Consider the following 19,435-nt stretch of genomic DNA (forward strand, 5'->3'; position numbering starts at 1 on the left):
GCTTTAGATTCTCAGTGCTGTGTTTTGACCCGCTGCGCCACCAGGGAGGGCCCACAATGTTGACTTTTAAAAAATCTTTCTTCAGTTAAGTCTGCTTCTTCCTTTACTTTTTCTGCTGTCCTCCTCTGCTAGAATTTCTAATTTAATGGAGGTTTAATTTAATGGTGATGAAGGGTGACAAATTTATGCCTTGCTTATCACTATGCAGGTTTTGAGTTTCTGAAGTCTTAGAGAAAAAGGATAAATACATATTTTAAAAAAGATCATTCTTCTGAAAGAGAGATTACCCTAAATGAGCTATCTAACAGAGAAAATGGTGTGTTTACAGTGGTGGATGTTCTGTCCATATGTAGAAAATATTATAAACAACAAAATAAATCATGATTTTAAAAGTTACGATATTAAGTAATCATCATTCTAAATATCTGGCTCCTTGGTATGTGAAATTGAAGAAATGGTTGGCTTAATAAATAGGAATCTACATCTGGCTTTATTCTCTGTCTTTATTTCAGCATACTTGATGCATACTTGTTTTCTAGAAGCAAGACTCTTTCCAAAAGCAAATCTGACCTGAAAAGGATGACATGGGATGTAAATAGAGCCTGATCTTGATTCTGTTCTGGCTGTTGTCGCTGCTTACTTTCCTTTACTTGGGTTATCAAGTTATAAAATAACAACACAGGAAACGTATAGAGGAAACACTATGTCCTGTTTCTTTAATCCACAAAGCAGACACTATTCAAATTATCTTCTTGACATTGGCAAAGAAGTTTAAGAGTGGAACTCATGATTGGCATCAGTGAAGCATCCATATTTCATACCAGAAATCTAAAGTTATCTGAAAACTATTAACAATGACATGGAAAAACAGAGGAATTAACTCTTTTCCTCTTTAATCATGTAGAGATGAACATGTAAATGTGGATACTAGATGCTACCTTCCCTGACTTTTCTGGTGAACCCATTGGCTATCCATTAAGTCCTTTGTTAACATATTTCTCTTTCAGTTGATGTCATCCTCATTTTACCATAGACTGAATATGAAAACTTGAGATTTTTCTTACTTTTGTTTATCCTTTTACATCCATACCTTCCTCTCAATTCCTGATTCAGGTCACCAGGCGGGCCAGGAGAGGTCTGCCTCGCCATGTGGATCTCCTTGGGGGCAGGCAGGGATTGAATTTATGCAAAGGGGTTTAAGCTTCTTAGTGCAGTGTTTTAATCCACTGGGCCACCATGGAGGGCCTCACCTGCACTTTTGAAGTTTCCTCCTGCCATCTCATTCCACTGCTTCTATCTGTTTTCCCCTTCTCCCATCACAACTTGCCCATTGACCCCAAGTTAGTAATTGGCAGTGGTTTGCAAAATTTATCCTCCTAAAATCCCACTTTCCTCTCTTCTAAGCTTCAGAAAGCATACATGATCTCTATGGTTTATTCCAGGAGTGTAATGAACTCCTTTAACTTTGATTTAAGTTTTGAAAGCACCCAGGGGAGCTCACAGGTGCTAATAAGCAGTGATGACCTTTTCCCTGCTTAGGAGCTGGGCTGTGCTTTACAAAAAATACAAGTATGGCAGTGGTGTGTAGGTTAGAGGTCTGTTAAGTGTACTAAAAGATTTGAGGCTCCTTGTTGAATGCCAACACAATGAGTATAACTTTAGTTATTTTTCAGGCCCTCCTCCCCACCCCACCCCATACCTGGCCTTAAACTAGTTGCTTCTTCAGGATTGTTTCCCTTTAATTACTTATAGGAGACTCCTGCTGCAGCCAAAATATTATTTTTGTTTTCTGAATACAAATATCCCAATTTTGTGAAGCCCAAAATGCCCATTTTTCTTTCAGCCATATGCTTTTTTTTTTTTTTTCAGTATTTCCCTGAAACCTTTTTATATGGACTTCCATAAATACTGTCTTCTGAAATTTATCACCCATGGCTTTCTACTCTCATTTGTCTTTATTCAGTAAAAACTTTTGAAAGCCTGCTGGGGAGTCAATTGAAATAAGACAATTTCTTTACCCTTAGGAGCTTACATTTTAGTGAGGGAAAGAAATACTCTGCTAGCTGAGTTTTTATAGAATTCTGAATAGACAAAAACTAATTCAGGGTATATGAGGAGTGGTCAGAAGAGATTTTCAGTAGGAAAGCAATTTTCAGAACTAACCCTCCCCTCATGTTTTATGAGTATTTTTAGAAAAATAGTATAATAGTTTATTTTTACATCATTTTGTGCCTTTTTCCATCTCAGTTGTAATCACTGTGGGCATCACCAAATACACCCGTGTGCCATCACCGAGTCCAGTGCACTCTGCTCCCCGACCCCCCCATTTTTTATCCCATTCCCCATTCCACCCTGGTAAAATGTCTCTGGTATATAGTTGTTCATTAGTTTTTAAAAAGATTTATTTATTTATACACACAGAACTGGGGTACAAGCCAGAGGTGCAGGGGTGGTGAGAGGCTTTACCAGAGACAGAGTAGGGAGCAGAACAGGCAGGTCAACAAGGTACACTGCTGTGAGGGGAGCAGCGGGCGGGTCAGGAGAGGTCTGCGGAGCTATGTGGGTCACCTCGGGGGCTGGGGATCAAACTTGCACTGAAGCAGCTGCAGCCAGCTTGCAGTGCTGCATTGTCACCCGTTGCGCCACCAGGAGGGCCTCTCCCTGCTTCTTAAATGTTAACTTTTATAAACAAATCAATTACTATATTCTTAACGGATTTCCAAACATTGGAGCAAAACCATCTCTCAGCTTTCTCTTTAGATTTATAAATGCAATTTCATCACAGGTACCATGGTTTTATTACTGATTATTCAAAAAAATTTTTTACTGAGAATTCTAAAATAGCACATATAGGGGCTGATCCAAAACTCCAAAATTACCGGAACTTTCTTACAACCAGATTATGATTCAGTAAGTAGGTGCAGGGCCTGAGGCTTTGTATTAAGAAATTCCCTGGTGATAATGAAGCTACTCATAGGTTGAAATTATTTTGAGTAAGAGGGTCTTCCAGGATGTAGAGTAAAGAATTAAGATAAAAATTGACAAAGGTACCTTGTCTTCTTTTTATATGACTGGATCCTGCAGTCTGTACTTGTTAGTCATTGATTCTTGCTAATCTAAATCAACTAATCACCTAGTGGATTTGGGCTCATTTTCTTGCTCTTAGAGACAGTGACTCTTGCCAGTGATTTGACTAGAAGGCTTCCTCTCTATATCCCTCACCCCAGCCCAGGGAATGAGTATCCTCACTGTCATGGGTAGCTGTGATAAGGTATGTACTCACCTAGTTGAGGCTGTGACAATTTCCAGAACCCCCCAGCCACTGAGTAATGGGAAACCCTGTCTTTGACAATGGGAGGTATTCATTTTGGCATCCTGCCTCCATCCAACTAGAATCTAGTTCTGAGGCAAGTCTGTATCCTATAGAATGCAATCAGAAAATTTATCTTTTAGTTTTAAGATTCTTATTAGAAATTCTCATAACTTGTAGGAGCCTTAGCAGGAGTGTAACCTACCCATGACCTGCTTATAGGGGTCTGCATAAGTGAAATTCAGCTGTCTTTATTTTGCCACTGTTTCCCCTAAGTGGTTTTCTATGGATCTTTTTTTTTTTTTTTTTTTACTGACTCCTCAGTTTTGGAGATATTCTTGAAGACTAGATTGGAAAACAATTGCTACAGGCAGTTTGTTCCTGAGTCTTTGCAACCAAAGTTAGAAGGAATTCTTTCCATTGCCGTCTTAGGGAACTTTCCTGTGGAATTCCCCCCACAGACTGGATTGCAGCAATGGCTTTTAGAGTCTAGAGCTCTGTCTTAGTACCAAATAGGAAATGTTGATGATGTCAGGCTGACAAGGAGGAGTTGGTAAATGCCCTGGTCAAGTGTTTTTCAAACTTCAGTGTGTATTTCCGAAGGGCCATGTACCCCTACACTTTCTGATTCAGTGGGTCTTGGAACAGGGCCCAAGAATGTGTAATGTCCTTCCCTTATTTATGCTGTGGTTACATAAAAGGCAATCAGTGATAACCAAGGAGGTGGGCACAAAATTTCCCAATAGCACAGGCATTGTTGATTGTGATCTCCATCATTACCTCCAAATCTTCATAGATTTGTTCATTGATTTAAAACAAACAAAACAACAAATTACTGAGGCAGCAGTGTCTCTTCTAATGTTCCTGTGCAGACAGTGCCCTTTTGTGTCAACATAGCTATTAGGCTTCTTCGTTTATACTAGAGTAGAGATCTGATCTAGGGTAAAGATATGTGGAAGCTAGAAGGGAGCAGCAGGGGAACTTGCTTGTTCTATCCTCCCTGTCACAGAAATATATATTTTTCAAATGATTCATTTTAAAAACAAAGTAAATTTGGGTTTTTGCCCATTGAGATGGGGAAATGGAAGGGAACATTTATTTGATCTGGTTCTTCCCATTGCTCTATAGTCCTTTGACGTGCCTTGCTTCTATCACAAGAATAAGATGATTTTGTTTATGTGTGTATTTGTGGTATTCTTTGTTGTAAAGGTGACTAATGCAATATGTTCTATTGAAGCACCTCTGGAGCATGCCAGGAGGACCACAATGATCTGGATCTTGGTCTTGCTGACCTTCCTTCAGATGAAGAAGAAGGAATTGACAGTTCTGATGAAGATGATGTCAGCTCTGGTTCTAGTAAGGGGGAGCCTGACCTGCTGGGAGATAAACAGGTATGTTGGTATTTAATTGTTCCTATAGTGTTTGTTGACCTTCACTGTATTTGGAAATAATATTTTATCAGCATGATAGGCACAAAAATCCTACCTACTTATTTTCTAAAATTTATATTTTTTTCCAATTTATAATAGTCCCATTGTACTATGGTGCCTGCGAATATTTTAGATTCAATCAAGTCTTTTAAGGATTGGAATGAAGATTGTTGATCTTAATACCTCAAGGTTTGTTTTGAAATAACCCAGTATATGTATATATTTAATATACATAAAGTGAAGTTGGTCATATGTTGATATTATGACACAGATACATGGGGTTTCATTTTATTGTTTTTTAGTTTAGCATGAATATATTTCATTTTAATGAAACTTATTTGACTAAAGTCATAATTACAAAAGAAAAACTGTATATTAACAGTAGTCCTACAATATATTACAATGTGAAAAGATCCATGAAGAGAAGCCATGTCAGCTATCTCTTATACCATGAACTATCATCAGTCCATTATGTTTCCTGTTTAATATATTTTTGCCCTCTTTAATTTTATTTTCAACTTTATATTAGGTCTTATAGTACATATTGTCTAATTGTCTATATTTAAATTTCAACTCCATTCATTACGATCTAGATAATTTTAGGAAAATTAATTTATTTTGGTTAAAGAGACCCATTTCATATAGAGTAAGTACTTATAGAATTATAAGGACTAAATGATTTGATATGTATAAAACTTTAACAGCACTTTTTAGCACATGGCGAAAACTTAGTTATTATTTGCTTCTTATTTATTACTTATAAAACATCATTTCTGTGCTACAAATTATTGAATCATGGAGTAGCCATAAAAATTGGTTAAGCCTTGAGGTAGGTGAGTTTGTTAAGACTCCTAAATTAGGTGAATGACTATTGTTAAAGGCTTTAGGCAGTGTGTGTGTTTTGCTTTGACTATGAAGTCATTCCTCTTTCAAAGTGACATCCTTGGTATAAATGATTTTTACTTGAGCCTCCCTTTAGAGCTCTCTCCTAAGCCATGCATTAAAAGAAAACAATAAAGCTCTTTGCTGATAAAAAAAAAATTAAATCCTCCTGCATTTTATTGGTATCTGTCTTGCTCTCATTTGAACATTCATTTTTCATGTTGATTTTTCCTGGTAAAGATTTACAGATATTTGTAGGATACCCACTATGACCTATGCCGGGAACATAGACACGAAGCAGAGCTCAGAGTCATGGCTTTTGAAGATCTAACATCTTTAAAGGGCAAAAGGGACCATAAATGCATGAACAGTAGGAACTTTGGACTAGAGCATGCTTGTGAAAAGAGTAAGACAGAGAGCCATGTGCCTGAAACTGAGGCCTGTAACAAAGTGATATTTGACTGAGACATAAGGGACTGGCAGAAGCTGAAGTTTACTGTTCCTTCTAAATCAAAATGGACCATAGACCATATATAAGAGTTGGAACTATTAAAAGCCTTAGAAGAAAACACACAGGACTTTTCATGATGTTGGGTTAGACAGGGAGGCTTCTTAGATATAACAAAAAGTATATAGGTGTGGAGAAACATACTTAAATAACTACATCAAAATTGAAAAATTTTATACATCATGCAGTACCATTAAGAAAATGAAGACAAATCATAGAATAAAAGAAAAATGTCAGTAAGTGTCTAATAAAAGACTTTATTTCCAGAATACATAAAGAACTTCTATAACTCAATAAATTTTTTAGAATAGCTCAATTAAGAAAGGGACTAGGGATTTGAAGAGACATTTCTCCAAAAAAGATACACTAATTGCTATTAAGATACACAAATAGCTATAAATGATACTTAAAATCATTAAGCAAAACGTTAATGTAAAACAAAGCTTCACTGAATCACCACTCACACATAATATGATGATTGTGAAATTGAAAAGATAGTTGATAACCAGTGTTAGTGAAAATATGGAGTAGAAATTGGAACCCATACTCACTGTTGGTGAGAATATAAAACAGTGCGGTGGTTCTACCCCTAGCACTTAGATCTGACATAAATATTGTTTTCTTTTCACAGAAGTAAAAGAGCTTTATGCAGGTTAATAACTTGCCTTTGAACTCCTAAGTGGGGTTTTTAGCCAAAATCATGTCTCTACTGATAGTTTGGTACAAGTGACAGAAATAGAAAGGTGTTGATAGAACATGTTTTAGGGGAAGGTCATTAACCATGCCAACACTGTTTTTGTCCTGAGTTTTTAGTTTTGTGTGTTTTGGTACTTAATAAGTGGTTGTTTAAAAAGTGAGATTTATTCATTTTGCTTCAACATTAAAATACTTACGATGTTCCTGCCACTTCTTTCCCAAATTTTATTGTGAAAGCAGCTCATGTGATTTATACACTCATGAAGAGGGGTGAAAATCCAAAAGAACTTAGTCAGGGTGTCACCTCATTTTTCAGACAATGATAAAGAGATGATTTTCAAGTAGATTTGGTTACCTCCTTTTTTTTTTTCTTTATGGTAAAACTCTTGAGTAGCAAAGTACAGACCTTTTCAGAATTCTCTTTAAAAGTAGCAGATAAATTTAACTGAACTAACATGAACGGAGGAGAATATAATTAAGAGTTTAGGGCCTACCTGGTGGCACAAGGGGTTAAGTCTCAGCAATATGAAGCTATTGGCAGCCACTGCAGCATGAGTTCAAGCCCCCCACAATCCTATCAGGAAGCCAGCCGACATGGTGCACACAGACCTCTCTCCTATCTTGCCCACAGCTTCCCTCAGTTGTGTATTTCAGTAGATCTGCCTGCTCTGCTCCCCACTCCGTCTCTGGTGAATCCTCTCACCGCCCCCAGACCTCAGTTCTTGTATGAATAAATAAATCCTTTAAAAAATTAAGAGTTTACAGAGCTGGACCATTTTCAAAAGATTGGAACATAAAACTGGACTTCAGATCAAAGGTTCTGTTTTGGAATTTGCTTGACTTATTTTATGACCTTGACATAGTAATTTCATTGTGTCTCATATTTCAACCTCCACAGCAGTGTACTTTTGGGAGAAGCAATTATTTAACCAGCAACCTGCTTTGAAATGCTATGTAACTTAAGTGAGGATTTTCATCCACTGAGATGCCAAATATGGCCTCTCTCGAGATTTTCATTGAGATGTGTTTTCCATCATTATTATATTTAGGTCAGAATCAGTCATTGTTCTTACAAGTTGGAGATAATATAGGGCAATTCATTCATTCATTCATTCATTTTAGTTTTCTTTGATTTTCTGACTACTTCGAAAATGATTATTAAAAAAAGAAAAAAATGGCCCTCCCTGGTGGTGCAGCGGGTTAAAGCACAACACTAAGAAGCTTACGCCACTTCCTTATGAGTTCCATCCCTGCCTGCCCCGGAGGTGACCACATGGCGTGGCAGACCTCTCCTGACCCGCCCGCTGCTCCCCTCAGCAGTGTACTTCATCGATCTGCCTGTTCTGCTCCCCACTCTGTCTCTGGTGAAGCCTCTCACCCACCTCATCTCTGGTCTGTACCCCAGTACTGTACAAATAAATAAATGAATCTTTAAAAAAAAAAGAAAAAAGAAAAAAAATAGTGATTATAATCCATTATAACCCATTTTCTTATATTTACTGTCCCTCTGTAGCTCTGTAGTTTTTCTAACTTAAAAGGTAAAATAGACAATAGAACACATACACAGACTTTTACAACTGCAAAAAGTCCTAATCATTTCATTCAACCCTCTCCTTTTTACATGAAATATCTATATAATGATATTTCAGTTTATTTGCAAAGATAAGGTCAGAGTGCACTTTGAGTTGCAAAGTGGTTCCTGTTTGGCTAAAGTAGAGAGTACATTCTATGGAGAAGTAGATGAAACTGTTGATGGTAACTAGACATGTGGAGTGCCTTATAGGTAGAGCAAAGGGAAATTTGTTCTTTGTTATCCATGGGGTATAGAGCTGCTGATATGATTCAGTCTGAGAGTGGTCATGATTGTATTTGCGTTTTAGAATTATTACTCTGGTGGTAGTGTAGAGAATGGAGTGCAGTGATGTAAATCTAGAGCCAGGAAGCCACTTAAGCTAATGCAGTAGTGTAATAATCCAGAAATAAGAGGTAATATTGAAGGAGAGGGTAAGATTATTTAAAATATATATATAAGTAGGATAAATCGACAGGATCAAGGACTTGGCTATGATCGTTGAAGCTAAAAAAGAAAGGAATCCAGGTTTCTGACTTATGAGAATGGGTATCTATTAAATGTAACTAACTAGCATGCAGGTACTTAAGAGCTTGTTTAAAGGTCAACAGCTGTTCTGTGAATCTTTTTCCAAATTTCACAGTGCTTTCTGATTATGATCTCTCTTCAAGATATCTCATGGTTTTCCTTTTAATAGTTATTTGTGTATTTTGATTTGCTCCCATTATTCTCTTCTTAAAGACTAGGGCTACTTGTGATTTATTTTTAATTCCCTTTCTTAACATCCACTTTCATGTTCTATCTGTGACTTTCAGAATTTCCAAGACAGTTACTTAAGAATGTGAAATTTAAGAGATTCTGATTATTCTAATGGTCAGTGTGTTTTCAACTTAGCTGTACACCACTGAATCAGCTGGCTGTAGAACTGTTTTATCCTGCTATTTTGCTGTCAAATTACATGTAGTCAGATATAACCTCATGTTTTAAAATAATGGCATAAAGATGGTATTGATTCTTTCCTGTTGGAAATAATCTTGGAATTACAAGAAGGTTAATAAATACAAATTTTACCTTTAGTGAAATTAGCACAAAGCCAAAAGTCCAAATTACAATATATGAGGAAGGGCTGCATTCCCTCCTACAGTGTATAAAGATTCCAGCTTTTCCACATTCCAACCAAAACATATTTTCTGATTTTTATTACAACCTTTCTGTGACTATGAAGTAGCATCATGTTATTTTAATCTTCATTTTCCTTGTGAGTAAATAAATATGTATATGAACGTCTTTTCATATACATATTAGTCCTTCTTATAGCTTCTTTATTAAAATGTCTTCACATCTTTACTCATTTTTATCTGAGATGTTTGAGTTATAGTGAGTTAGAAGAGTACTTTTTGTATTCTGGATCCAGAATCCTACATGCAAATGTTTCCTTGCCAGTGGCTTAGCTTGTTACTTTCTTTATGGTATTTTTTGAAGTGTAAAAATTTAATTTTCTGCAGTTTAGCTTATCAACTTACTTTTATTTTATGGATCAGGCTTTTTCAGTGTTGTATCTAAAAGTGGTTAGTCTAGAACCTTCCTGGTCGCCGAGAGATTAAATTTTAGCACTATCACCTCTACGGCCTGAGTTTGATCCCAGGGAGCTGGCCCACTGTGGGTCCTGTCTTGCCTACTGCTCCCCTCAGCAGTGTATTTCAGTAAATCCGCCTATTCTGCGCCTCACTCTGTTTCTGGTGAACCATCCCACCCCTAACCCTCCACCTCTGGCCTGACCCCCATTCTTCTACACAAAAAAAATAAAATAAAAGTGGTTATTCTATCACATGATCACAAAGATTTTATTCTGGAAGTTTTGAGGTTTTAATTCTTACATTGATTTGTATAATAAATACACATTTAGTTAATTTTGTGAATACTATCAGGAAGAGTATAAATTCACCTTTTTGCTTGGGGATATCCATTTATCCTAGCAGTTTGCAGCCATTTGTTTGAGAAAAATTATCCTTTCTCTCATTAAATTGCCTTGACAACCTGACACCAGAAATATGAAGATTTATTTCTGATTCCCATTTTTTTACATTGTTCGTCATATCTGTCTTCATCCCAATGGCTACCACTTGCCACAAAAAATCTATAGTCTCATTTTCTAGGCAAAGAAAATAAACCACATACTTCATAGTCACCAGCCTCATTGCTGCCACTGAATTACTGCCATCCTCTCTCTAATTGATGTGCCATGGCACACCTGGGAATTCAGATATCAGTGTTTAACTCTTAGGATTTTAAAGCCGAGAGTTCAACAGTTTATAGATGAGCAATGTCAGGTTAACGATAGTTACTATTCTAAGTTAAAGTATTTTTATCCTCTGCTATAATGGAAGCATGCTGCTTGCCTAGGATAACACATTTATTATCATGGAATCTCTCGGTACAATTAATCCCCTCTAGCCCATGCTCTACGTAGCAAGAAACTGAAGAGGAGAAAATAAAAAAGGCAAAGAGTAGAAACTTAAAAAGAAGAGTGTTCAAAAGTGGAAAAGAAACAGTGTAGATTCCAAAAATAAAGTACACCTACTTGACATTTTTGGCGTTTCTTTTTTCTACTTGACATTTTTGTATAGAGCTGGGACACGTTTCAACTGTTCTACTAATCAAATACTTTAATATGTATAGTGTTTCTAATTTTCTTTAAAGTTACTACATTTAAGCGCCCTCACATCTTTTAAAATGGAGAGTTCAGGGCCTCCATAGTGACTAGGGGTTAAACAGACAGTGCTATCAAGCTGTTGCCAGCCACTGCAACATGAATTCAATCCCTGGCCAAGAAGATAAGCCATATAGCACAGCAGACCTCTCCTGTTTTGCCTAATGTTCCCTTCAGCAGTGTATTTCAGTACATTTTCCTGTTCTGCTCCCCATTCTGTCTCTGCCGAGTTCTCTCACCTCCCACTTTGCTGGCCTATACCCAGTGCTTGTATGCATAAATAAGTAAAAATAAATCTTAAGAAAAAGATGGAGACAGCAAAGTGAGGGCTTAATTTCTTTCTTTCAGTGGTTTAGCTTTTTGTTTGCTTAATTTTTACTGTATTTCTCCCGAATTTTAGTTTTAGAAAGATACACTGTTGTGAACATTAAACTTTCTAGCTATAGGTGATCTAGAATAATCTATTTAATAGAAAAACATTATTATCTAAAATTACTTCCAAAATAATTATCCAGATATGTGTGTGCATGCACCATGGTTTATAGTTTATGACTGATACTTGGTCAGCAAAGTCAGACTGTGCTTAAGATGCTCCCTAATTAATGTTAGCCATGTGTAGTTTAAAGGTGGTGAATGAGCTGAGTTACTTAATGTCACATTTGTAAGGTTGAGCAAAACTTATCCAGCCAGTTAGTCACAATTTTCAACAGTCAGTCTTACAAAAGTACACTAGTAATGGAGATAGAGTTCAGATTAATCTAATTGTCTCTTTAAAGATGGAGTTTAAGCCAAGGTCAAGTGGCATGTCAGAAGATCCTGGGCTAATTAGACTGTGCTATTATTATACACCCTGAATTAATAATTATCTTTAAAGATTATTTTCAAAAGTAGTTGGTTTCAAAGCCTACTTTGAATATCTTGCATAACAATATGTATATTGTGATGGAAAGGGCTAGGGTTTATGATACTGTATGTAAATAATTCTGTGGGGAAATATGAAAACATAGAAAAGGGCAAATGAACATCAACTCCAAGGTTATTGTCTACTCCTGGAGGAGAAAGGAAACTTGAATGTTACACATGGCAATTTGTCTCATAAAAAGATTTAAACAAATACTGTAAAATATTTGCATTTATTAAATCTTGATGGAGGAGAGAGATATATAGGTATATGCTGAGCAGTAAATTTTGTGAGGATATGCCATGATTACCATCAGGTACTGAAGAGATACGGAAAAGAACTAATGGAAACTATCTAGGTTAGGTGTTGGGAAATTTTTATTCTCTTTCCAACTAGCTAATAATCAACTTTGACTTTTGGTGAATCCATTTTGAGAGGGTTTTCTTTGGGAATTTGATCTGCACCTCCCTCACTCATATGTGTTTCATTACCATTTGTGATACAACAACTTTTAGCATGGTAAAAAATGAAGTTTAAAAATTAGCCCTTTAGGCCCTCCCTGGTGGCGCAGCGGGTTAAAGCACAGCACTGAGAATCTAAAGCCGCTTCCGCATGAGTTCGATTCCCGCCTGCCCCGGAGGAGACCACATGGCGAGCCAGACCTCTCCTGACCCGCCCGCTGCTCCCCTCAGCAGTGTACTTCGTTGATCTGCCTGTTCTGCTCCCCTCTCTGTCTCTGGTGAAGCCTCTCACCGCCCCTGAGCCTCTGGCCTGTACCCCAGTTCTGTATGCACAAATAAATAAATCTTTAAAAAAAAAAAAATTAGCCCTTTAAAAAACTATATTTCTTTACTTCTGTATGAAAATAAAAATGATTTTATTAAAAATCTAAATTTTAATATGCCATAAAATCTTGAGAATTCCTCACCCAAGCTAGTCACTACTCACTTGAACATCACCAGTGCTTTAAGTGAATCCAAAGGTTTGTACAGATTATAAGCAGACATATTTTTAAAACAATTATTAAAATGCAATTTTTTTTAGAAGTGTTTCATTCATTGATAAACTGTATCTGTTGTTGCACCTTGGTTCTGATTCTGAAAATCTGAATACAGTTAAAGTAATTTTGTTTACCATATGAAGAACTAAAATAGCCCTTTGACCCATCACAGGTCAAACCAAACCTGGGTGGACCTTGAATTTAAATTTAAAGAAGAAATCTATTGCAAATAAGTCACTACCATTGTTTTTCTAGTATCACTAGTGATTGACTAGTGGGCTGTCATAGTCACTTTTTATCCCTATTGTGACAGATTTTGTCTCTGCTAGGACATTTATTGATCATTTCCAACTACATTCTACACAGCACAAAGTGACTAGAGCGAGGCCAGTACTGGCCCAAGTGCAGAGAGCCCTCTTTCTAAAACCAGATCTGACTTCTCAGCACTTTCCTTTTTTTTTTTTTTTAAGATTTATTTATTTATGCATACAGAACTGGGATACAGGCCAGAGGTGCAGGGGTGGTGAGAGGATTCACCAGAGACAGAGTGGGGAGCAGAACAGGCCGCAGGCCGACTGACAAAGTACACTGCTGAGGGGAGCAGCGGGCGGGTCAGGAGAGGTCTGCCGCGCCATGTGGTCACCTCTGGGGCTGGGATCAAACTCATGCTTAAGTGGCCTTAGCTTCTTAGTGCAGCTTTAACCTGCTGCATCACCAGGGAGGGCCCAGCACTTTCCTTTTAATGGCAGCAGAAATAATTTTTACCTTAGATTTTATATCTAAATCGTTATAATTTCCTATCCTTGTTTACTTGCTTGCCTTTCACTGTGTTCAGATCTTTCACCAGAATGGAAATGAGGAGAAATTCCTCCTGTTTTCTAATGCCCTAAAGTCAGTACTAGCTCTCTCAGTATTTAAATGAAAGCAATCACAAGAGCATCCCAGTAGTGTGACCTCATTCCAAGTCACTTTCCCCCCACCTCCAAATATGTACATTTTCTGTCCCTGCTGGGGCATTTAATTTTCACACAATATTACATGTGAAAGAATTTCATTTCAATCCTTTAGATTAAAACTGCCTTATTCTAGAAACATATTTCTGAAAGGGATTATAAGGAAGTTATAGGAGAGAGCTTGTGGCTGTAATGTGGGCATGTACTTGTCTGACTTGAGAATGTCTTTACTTGCAATGTAGTCACCTCACACATTCCTGTTAAATATTCACTTATCTTAAACTACTTGGGTGCACTCCAAGAACTCAGGGTTCATGTGATATCTGTAGCACTCATTTGCCCTGCAGAATGTGACTTTTCGGTTTCTAACCACTGATGACTATGCTTCAAGGCTCTGAAACTACTCAGGGCAGTTCAGCACTCCAGTGCTTATGATGATAAGCTCTTAGCTCTGCACGTAGAGCTAATGGTAGAGTTGAAGCTCCTGTTCCATATTGCTTTTTTGAGATATTATATGGTATAAAGTGTGTTCAAGTAGGTAACCTATAGTGCTAATGCTAGAATTTATATCTGAAGAGCTCAACGATAATTTTTTTTTTAAGATTTATTTATTCATACAGAACTGGGGAACAGACAAGAGATGCGGAGGGTGAGAGGATTCACCAGAGACAGAGCGGGGAGCAGAACAGGCAGATCGACGAAGTACACTGCTGAGGGGAGCAGCGGGCGGGTCAGGAGAGGTCTGCCACGCCATGTGGTCACCTCCGGGGCAGGCGGGAATTGAACTCATGCGGAAGTGGCTTACGCTTCTTAGTGCTGTGCTTTAACCCGCTGTGCCACTAGGGAGGGCCTCAACGATAATTTTTAATATCTTTGTATGAGTTCATGCTTTCTCAATGTACTCTGATCTACAGGGTGAAGATATTGGAATGAAAAGTAAAGTTCATCATATTGCCAAGGAGATCATGAGCTCAGAGAAAGTGTAGGTATCTAGTTTATCATTCACATGTCCATTTGTTTTCCCCATTGGCTCACTCATTTAAAACATTTCTTTCATTGCTGTTTTTTACAGGTTTGTGGATGTGTTGAAACTTTTGCATATCGTAAGTACCTGCTTATATTTTCTTGAAGTCTAAGACTATCTTCTTTTCATCTTGCCCTGTTTCCAAATGCTTTCAACATAATCAAATTAATTGCATGTGATTTCATGTGTGTGCTTTCAAATACGTAGTTATTTTTTTAAGTACACATATGTATATTCCTAGAAATCTTTGTATCTCATGTATATGTGGTATACCTACGTGATTTATGGGGGAAAAAATTAGAGCCCTTATATCTCCAAAGTCATCAGATTTTTACCTTCATTATGATTTTTAAATGATAGTATTTTATGGACATTTGCAGATGACTGCTATCAGAATTTTATACTTACAGTGTATAAAGAATGTCATGATCAGTGTTTAAAACTGTTCTTCATCTTTCTGAATAAGCTCCCAGAAATATTTAAAATAGACATTTTATAAATGAACTTTTTAAAGTTTTAGTTTCCATTTTTATAACTGTCAACCTGAAAGAACCTGTTGGAAAACAAGTATCATATGTGTTTGACTACTTACTCATTTTATCTCATGAACTCCTTTGTACCTGCAAGTTTTTACAAGTTTTGTTACTTGTTGCACTTAAAGTGCTTTTAGTGTTACTTTATTCAAATTATATTTGGCAAGACATTAAAACTTAATAAAAAGAGGATAGAGGAAACAATGAAAAAAGAAGTTGAAGTGAAAATTTGCTTAGATGGTATAATTATTAATATCATCTTAAACTTAATTGCTGAAAAAATGATAGGTTCACAAAATACACACCCATTTATGTCTCTACAAAGAGTATCATTATTTTTAGTTTTTTTTTTAACAGATGGATATGAACATGAAAAGTGGGTTACTTAAGGGTGAGTCACCTTTGCCAAATGATTCCCTTGTGCTCTGTATTTGGTACAGTGGTCGCAAGGAGGCCTAAATCCTATGTGAAGTACCTGTACTTTTGGAAACATTTTCTAAAATAATTCTTAACATTACTAAATTGTTTCAAGACTGTATTTCTCTCTGAATAGCTTTAACATAACTCTTGGCTGGATTAATAAGTTCTCTTAAATAATTCACTTAAAGCAATTATAGTCCAGTATTGTTACTTGCAAACAAATTGGTTGATTTTCAAGCATACTGCCATTTCAAGAGGCACAGCAAGTTAAACTCCATGTATGCTTAGTGCTGTGCCCTGAACCCTTAACCAATCGTAGAGAGGAAAGTTCAAATTAAACTTCTGTTTTCTGGAAAATTCACAACATATCTCTGTGATGAGCACATTGCACCTACCTGATAGATTTTCTGACAGATATTTTTTAAATAGAAGTAGGAAATTTTAAGCATCTCTATGGTAAAATCATAGAGGTTTAAAAACATGCTATCGAGCCAGAAAAACATGAGTTTGAGCTTCACTGTTCTTTGTCAGCAAATCTTACATGAGACACATGGTAGGCTTTTACTGTGAACAGAGGCCTCATTCTCACAGGGCTTTAATAGTCTGGTGTAATCCTTCTCACAACGTTGTGTGGAGACATTGGGTTTTTACATTTCCAATCCAGGGTGAAGCAAAAGTTCTGCAAAATACAATAAAAATGTCTTATTTGTATCAAATTGGTAGACAAATTTCTGCTCTCTTATTTCATTAACATTTATGAAATAACAAAATCTGAGGACCACATTTTGAGAATATTGGCTTAGTAGATTCTGTTTCTTACCAGCTATGTGACTTTTAAAAAACTATTTAACCTTTTGGGTCTATCTTTCCTCAGTTGTAAAATGAGTTTAAAAACAGTCACTGCTCAGATAATGAAGAATTAGTAGAATCATGTCTATAAAGGAGCCCAGCATTGTATATGGCACACCGATTGTCAAATTGCCTATCTTCTTTATCTTGCCCTGTAATACATAATAAGGGGGAAGAATTCATTCTACTGTTACCAGTTAGTAGACTTTTTACCATTTCAAATAAGTCTCCCGCCTTACTAAAATTTTACTTTATTCAAGGAAGTTCTGATTCCATTAGGTTGGGGAGCAATTGAAAGTTTTCCCAGTTTCTTTGACTATTTAAAAGTATACGTTCTGTTCTTAACACTGTAGTTTGGAACAAATTATAAGCACTATGAGAAAAGACAAATCAGACCTCCTCCCAGCTGGTATTTATCAGAGTGAATCATCCTTAACCCACTTTGACTTGTACATTTCAAAATCTCTTAAATCTTTAATGTAGGAGTGAGACTAGATCATCTTGCCAACTTCATGCATATTGTCTGGTATGTGTAAATGTTAACTCAGCAGATCTTGACTCTAATTGGTATCTTAGAAACAGGGTGTTAAACAGATTGTGAACCATTAGAAGGAGGACCTCGTTACCTGGTTAATGTGGGTAAAGGCAAGAGTATCTTGTTTCTGTCTAACAACGCCACCACACTATTAAAGCTCATATTATCCTTCTACTAAAAGAACCCAAGCAGTTTTAATCCTGAGCACTGCTGCTATCTGACTTTATCTAAGTGAATTAATTTTTGTGCTATATGATAGAAAATGACTGCTTTTAAGTAACTAAAAGTCTCTAGATAATCCAGTGGGTTTGGTGTTGTTTTTTTTTCTTTTGCAAATCAACCAACCAGGTATCTAAGCGCCTTAGGAAAAGCCATTGTTTTAGTTATATATGAGTTTCCATGAATAGTTTTTCACATTAGAGACTACAAATAGCATTAGTAACTCTTTTAGTGATGACAGGAACTTTTAGTATTTGCATTGTAAAAACAGTAGCCATATTTTTAAGTTTTTAATATATCATTGTAAATCAGTAACATACTGTACATCATTTTAACATATTTCTGTTGCTTACTAACACTTCTCTGTTTAGAATTTGCTGGGATGAGATGAGACAGCTCACAGACATAATCTTAAATCTAAAGAATTTATCATTCAAGTTGTTATTATATTAGGAAGAATTAAAATTGGGTAGAGAGTGGGCATTTTAAAATGTACTTGAGTTTCTAAGAGCCAGATCATGTGAGTTGAGGGTTTTGATTTATCTGGATGAGTTTGTAAGGAAATACTGGTCCTGCAGAGGTGGTGACAAGCATTACAGTTAATGTTTATGTAGTTCATTCTCTGCAGTATATACCATGAGCTTGTGGACTTTGCGCCGGATTGAAAAGATTTCAATGTATATATCTTCTATAACTCAGTATAGAACTTCTATAACTGTTGTGTCCTAAGGGAAAGGAGATTCCTAAGACACTCATTCCTTTTTCAACCATATGTATAGAAAGTTAGGACACCTTCACCTCTACCTTTCACTCACCTTGCTAGCCAAGGCATCAACTAATTGCTGATACTGTTTACCTCTTAGTGCCACCAGCCTGATCTATAATATCATCTCTAACTCAGACAACCACACCAGTCTTCTAATTAGGCTCGTTATTTCCATTTTTTACTCCACCTTTCAATCTGTTCCTTAATGATTTAGAGTGATTTTCTTAAAATACTTATTAGATTTTCTCACTCCCCTGCTTAAAAGCCTTTTAAATTATTCCTGTTGTATTTAGGATAAATCTAAGATACTTGCCAAGGACTATAAATAGGCTGGCCCTACATTCTGGTCTGCTTTTGATAGTCCTGGTCTAGCCCTGGTACTAATATTGTCTTTTTTTTTTTTTTTAAAGATTTATTTATTCATGCATCCAGAATAGGGGTATAGGCCAGCGGTGCAAGGCATGAGAGGATTCACCAGAGACAAAGTGGGGAATAGAACATGCAGATTTAGTGAAATAATACTGTTGAGGGGAGCAGCATGCAGGTCAGGAGAGGTTGGTCACGCCATTTGGTCATCTCTCTAGCCAGGAATCGAACTCATGCTGCAGTGGCTGTGATAGCTTCATAGTGATGTGCTTTAACCTGTTGTGCCACCAGGAAGGGCCCAATATTGTCTTTTTTTATTTTGGCGTAATATTGTTGTATTGTATTGCGTTGTCTTGTACTGTCCTGGCATATTAAAATTTCCTTTCATTATCAAAACTATCCAATTTGGATAGTACAAATATAGTTCTCCCTGGCTATAAAGTGTGATTTGATTGTCCTTTGGTAATTAAATGAGACATCAGTAAGAAAGCAGCCCTTCTCACTCATTTACCATGTTCTGGCCACATTGGTTTCTTTTCAGTTCTTAGTTCAATGCTAAAATTGTACGTGCCCAGAACATTTGCCAATACATGTTCCTAGAAGGTACATTTTTCATTTTCTCATAGTTATTTCTTTATCCTTTCGATTTGGGCCTATATGTAACCTCCTCTGAGAGATCTTCCTTTCTCTTTAACTTCCCCTTATTTCTTTTCCTCCGGGCACTAAATGTAATATGTACATTTATTCACTTGCTTATTTTTCA

At 36.6% G+C, this 19,435-nt stretch overlaps 1 protein-coding gene across 1 annotated transcript in view; it reads left to right on the forward strand.

Annotated features, from left to right (window-relative positions):
- Nucleotides 1–19,435, forward strand: part of FGD6 (FYVE, RhoGEF and PH domain containing 6) — a 101,443-nt gene that overhangs the window by 31,547 nt on the left and 50,461 nt on the right. Inside the window, exons 3-5 of the mRNA XM_004675805.1 lie at nt 4,548–4,701; nt 14,875–14,942; nt 15,033–15,063. Of these exons, the coding sequence (XP_004675862.1) occupies nt 4,548–4,701; nt 14,875–14,942; nt 15,033–15,063 (253 nt within the window). The remainder of the gene's footprint in view (nt 1–4,547; nt 4,702–14,874; nt 14,943–15,032; nt 15,064–19,435) is intronic.

This window comes from Condylura cristata, unplaced genomic scaffold (assembly GCF_000260355.1).
Source record: "Condylura cristata isolate star-nosed mole 26May11 unplaced genomic scaffold, ConCri1.0 scaffold00004, whole genome shotgun sequence".
Taxonomy (NCBI): Eukaryota; Metazoa; Chordata; class Mammalia; order Eulipotyphla; family Talpidae; genus Condylura; species Condylura cristata.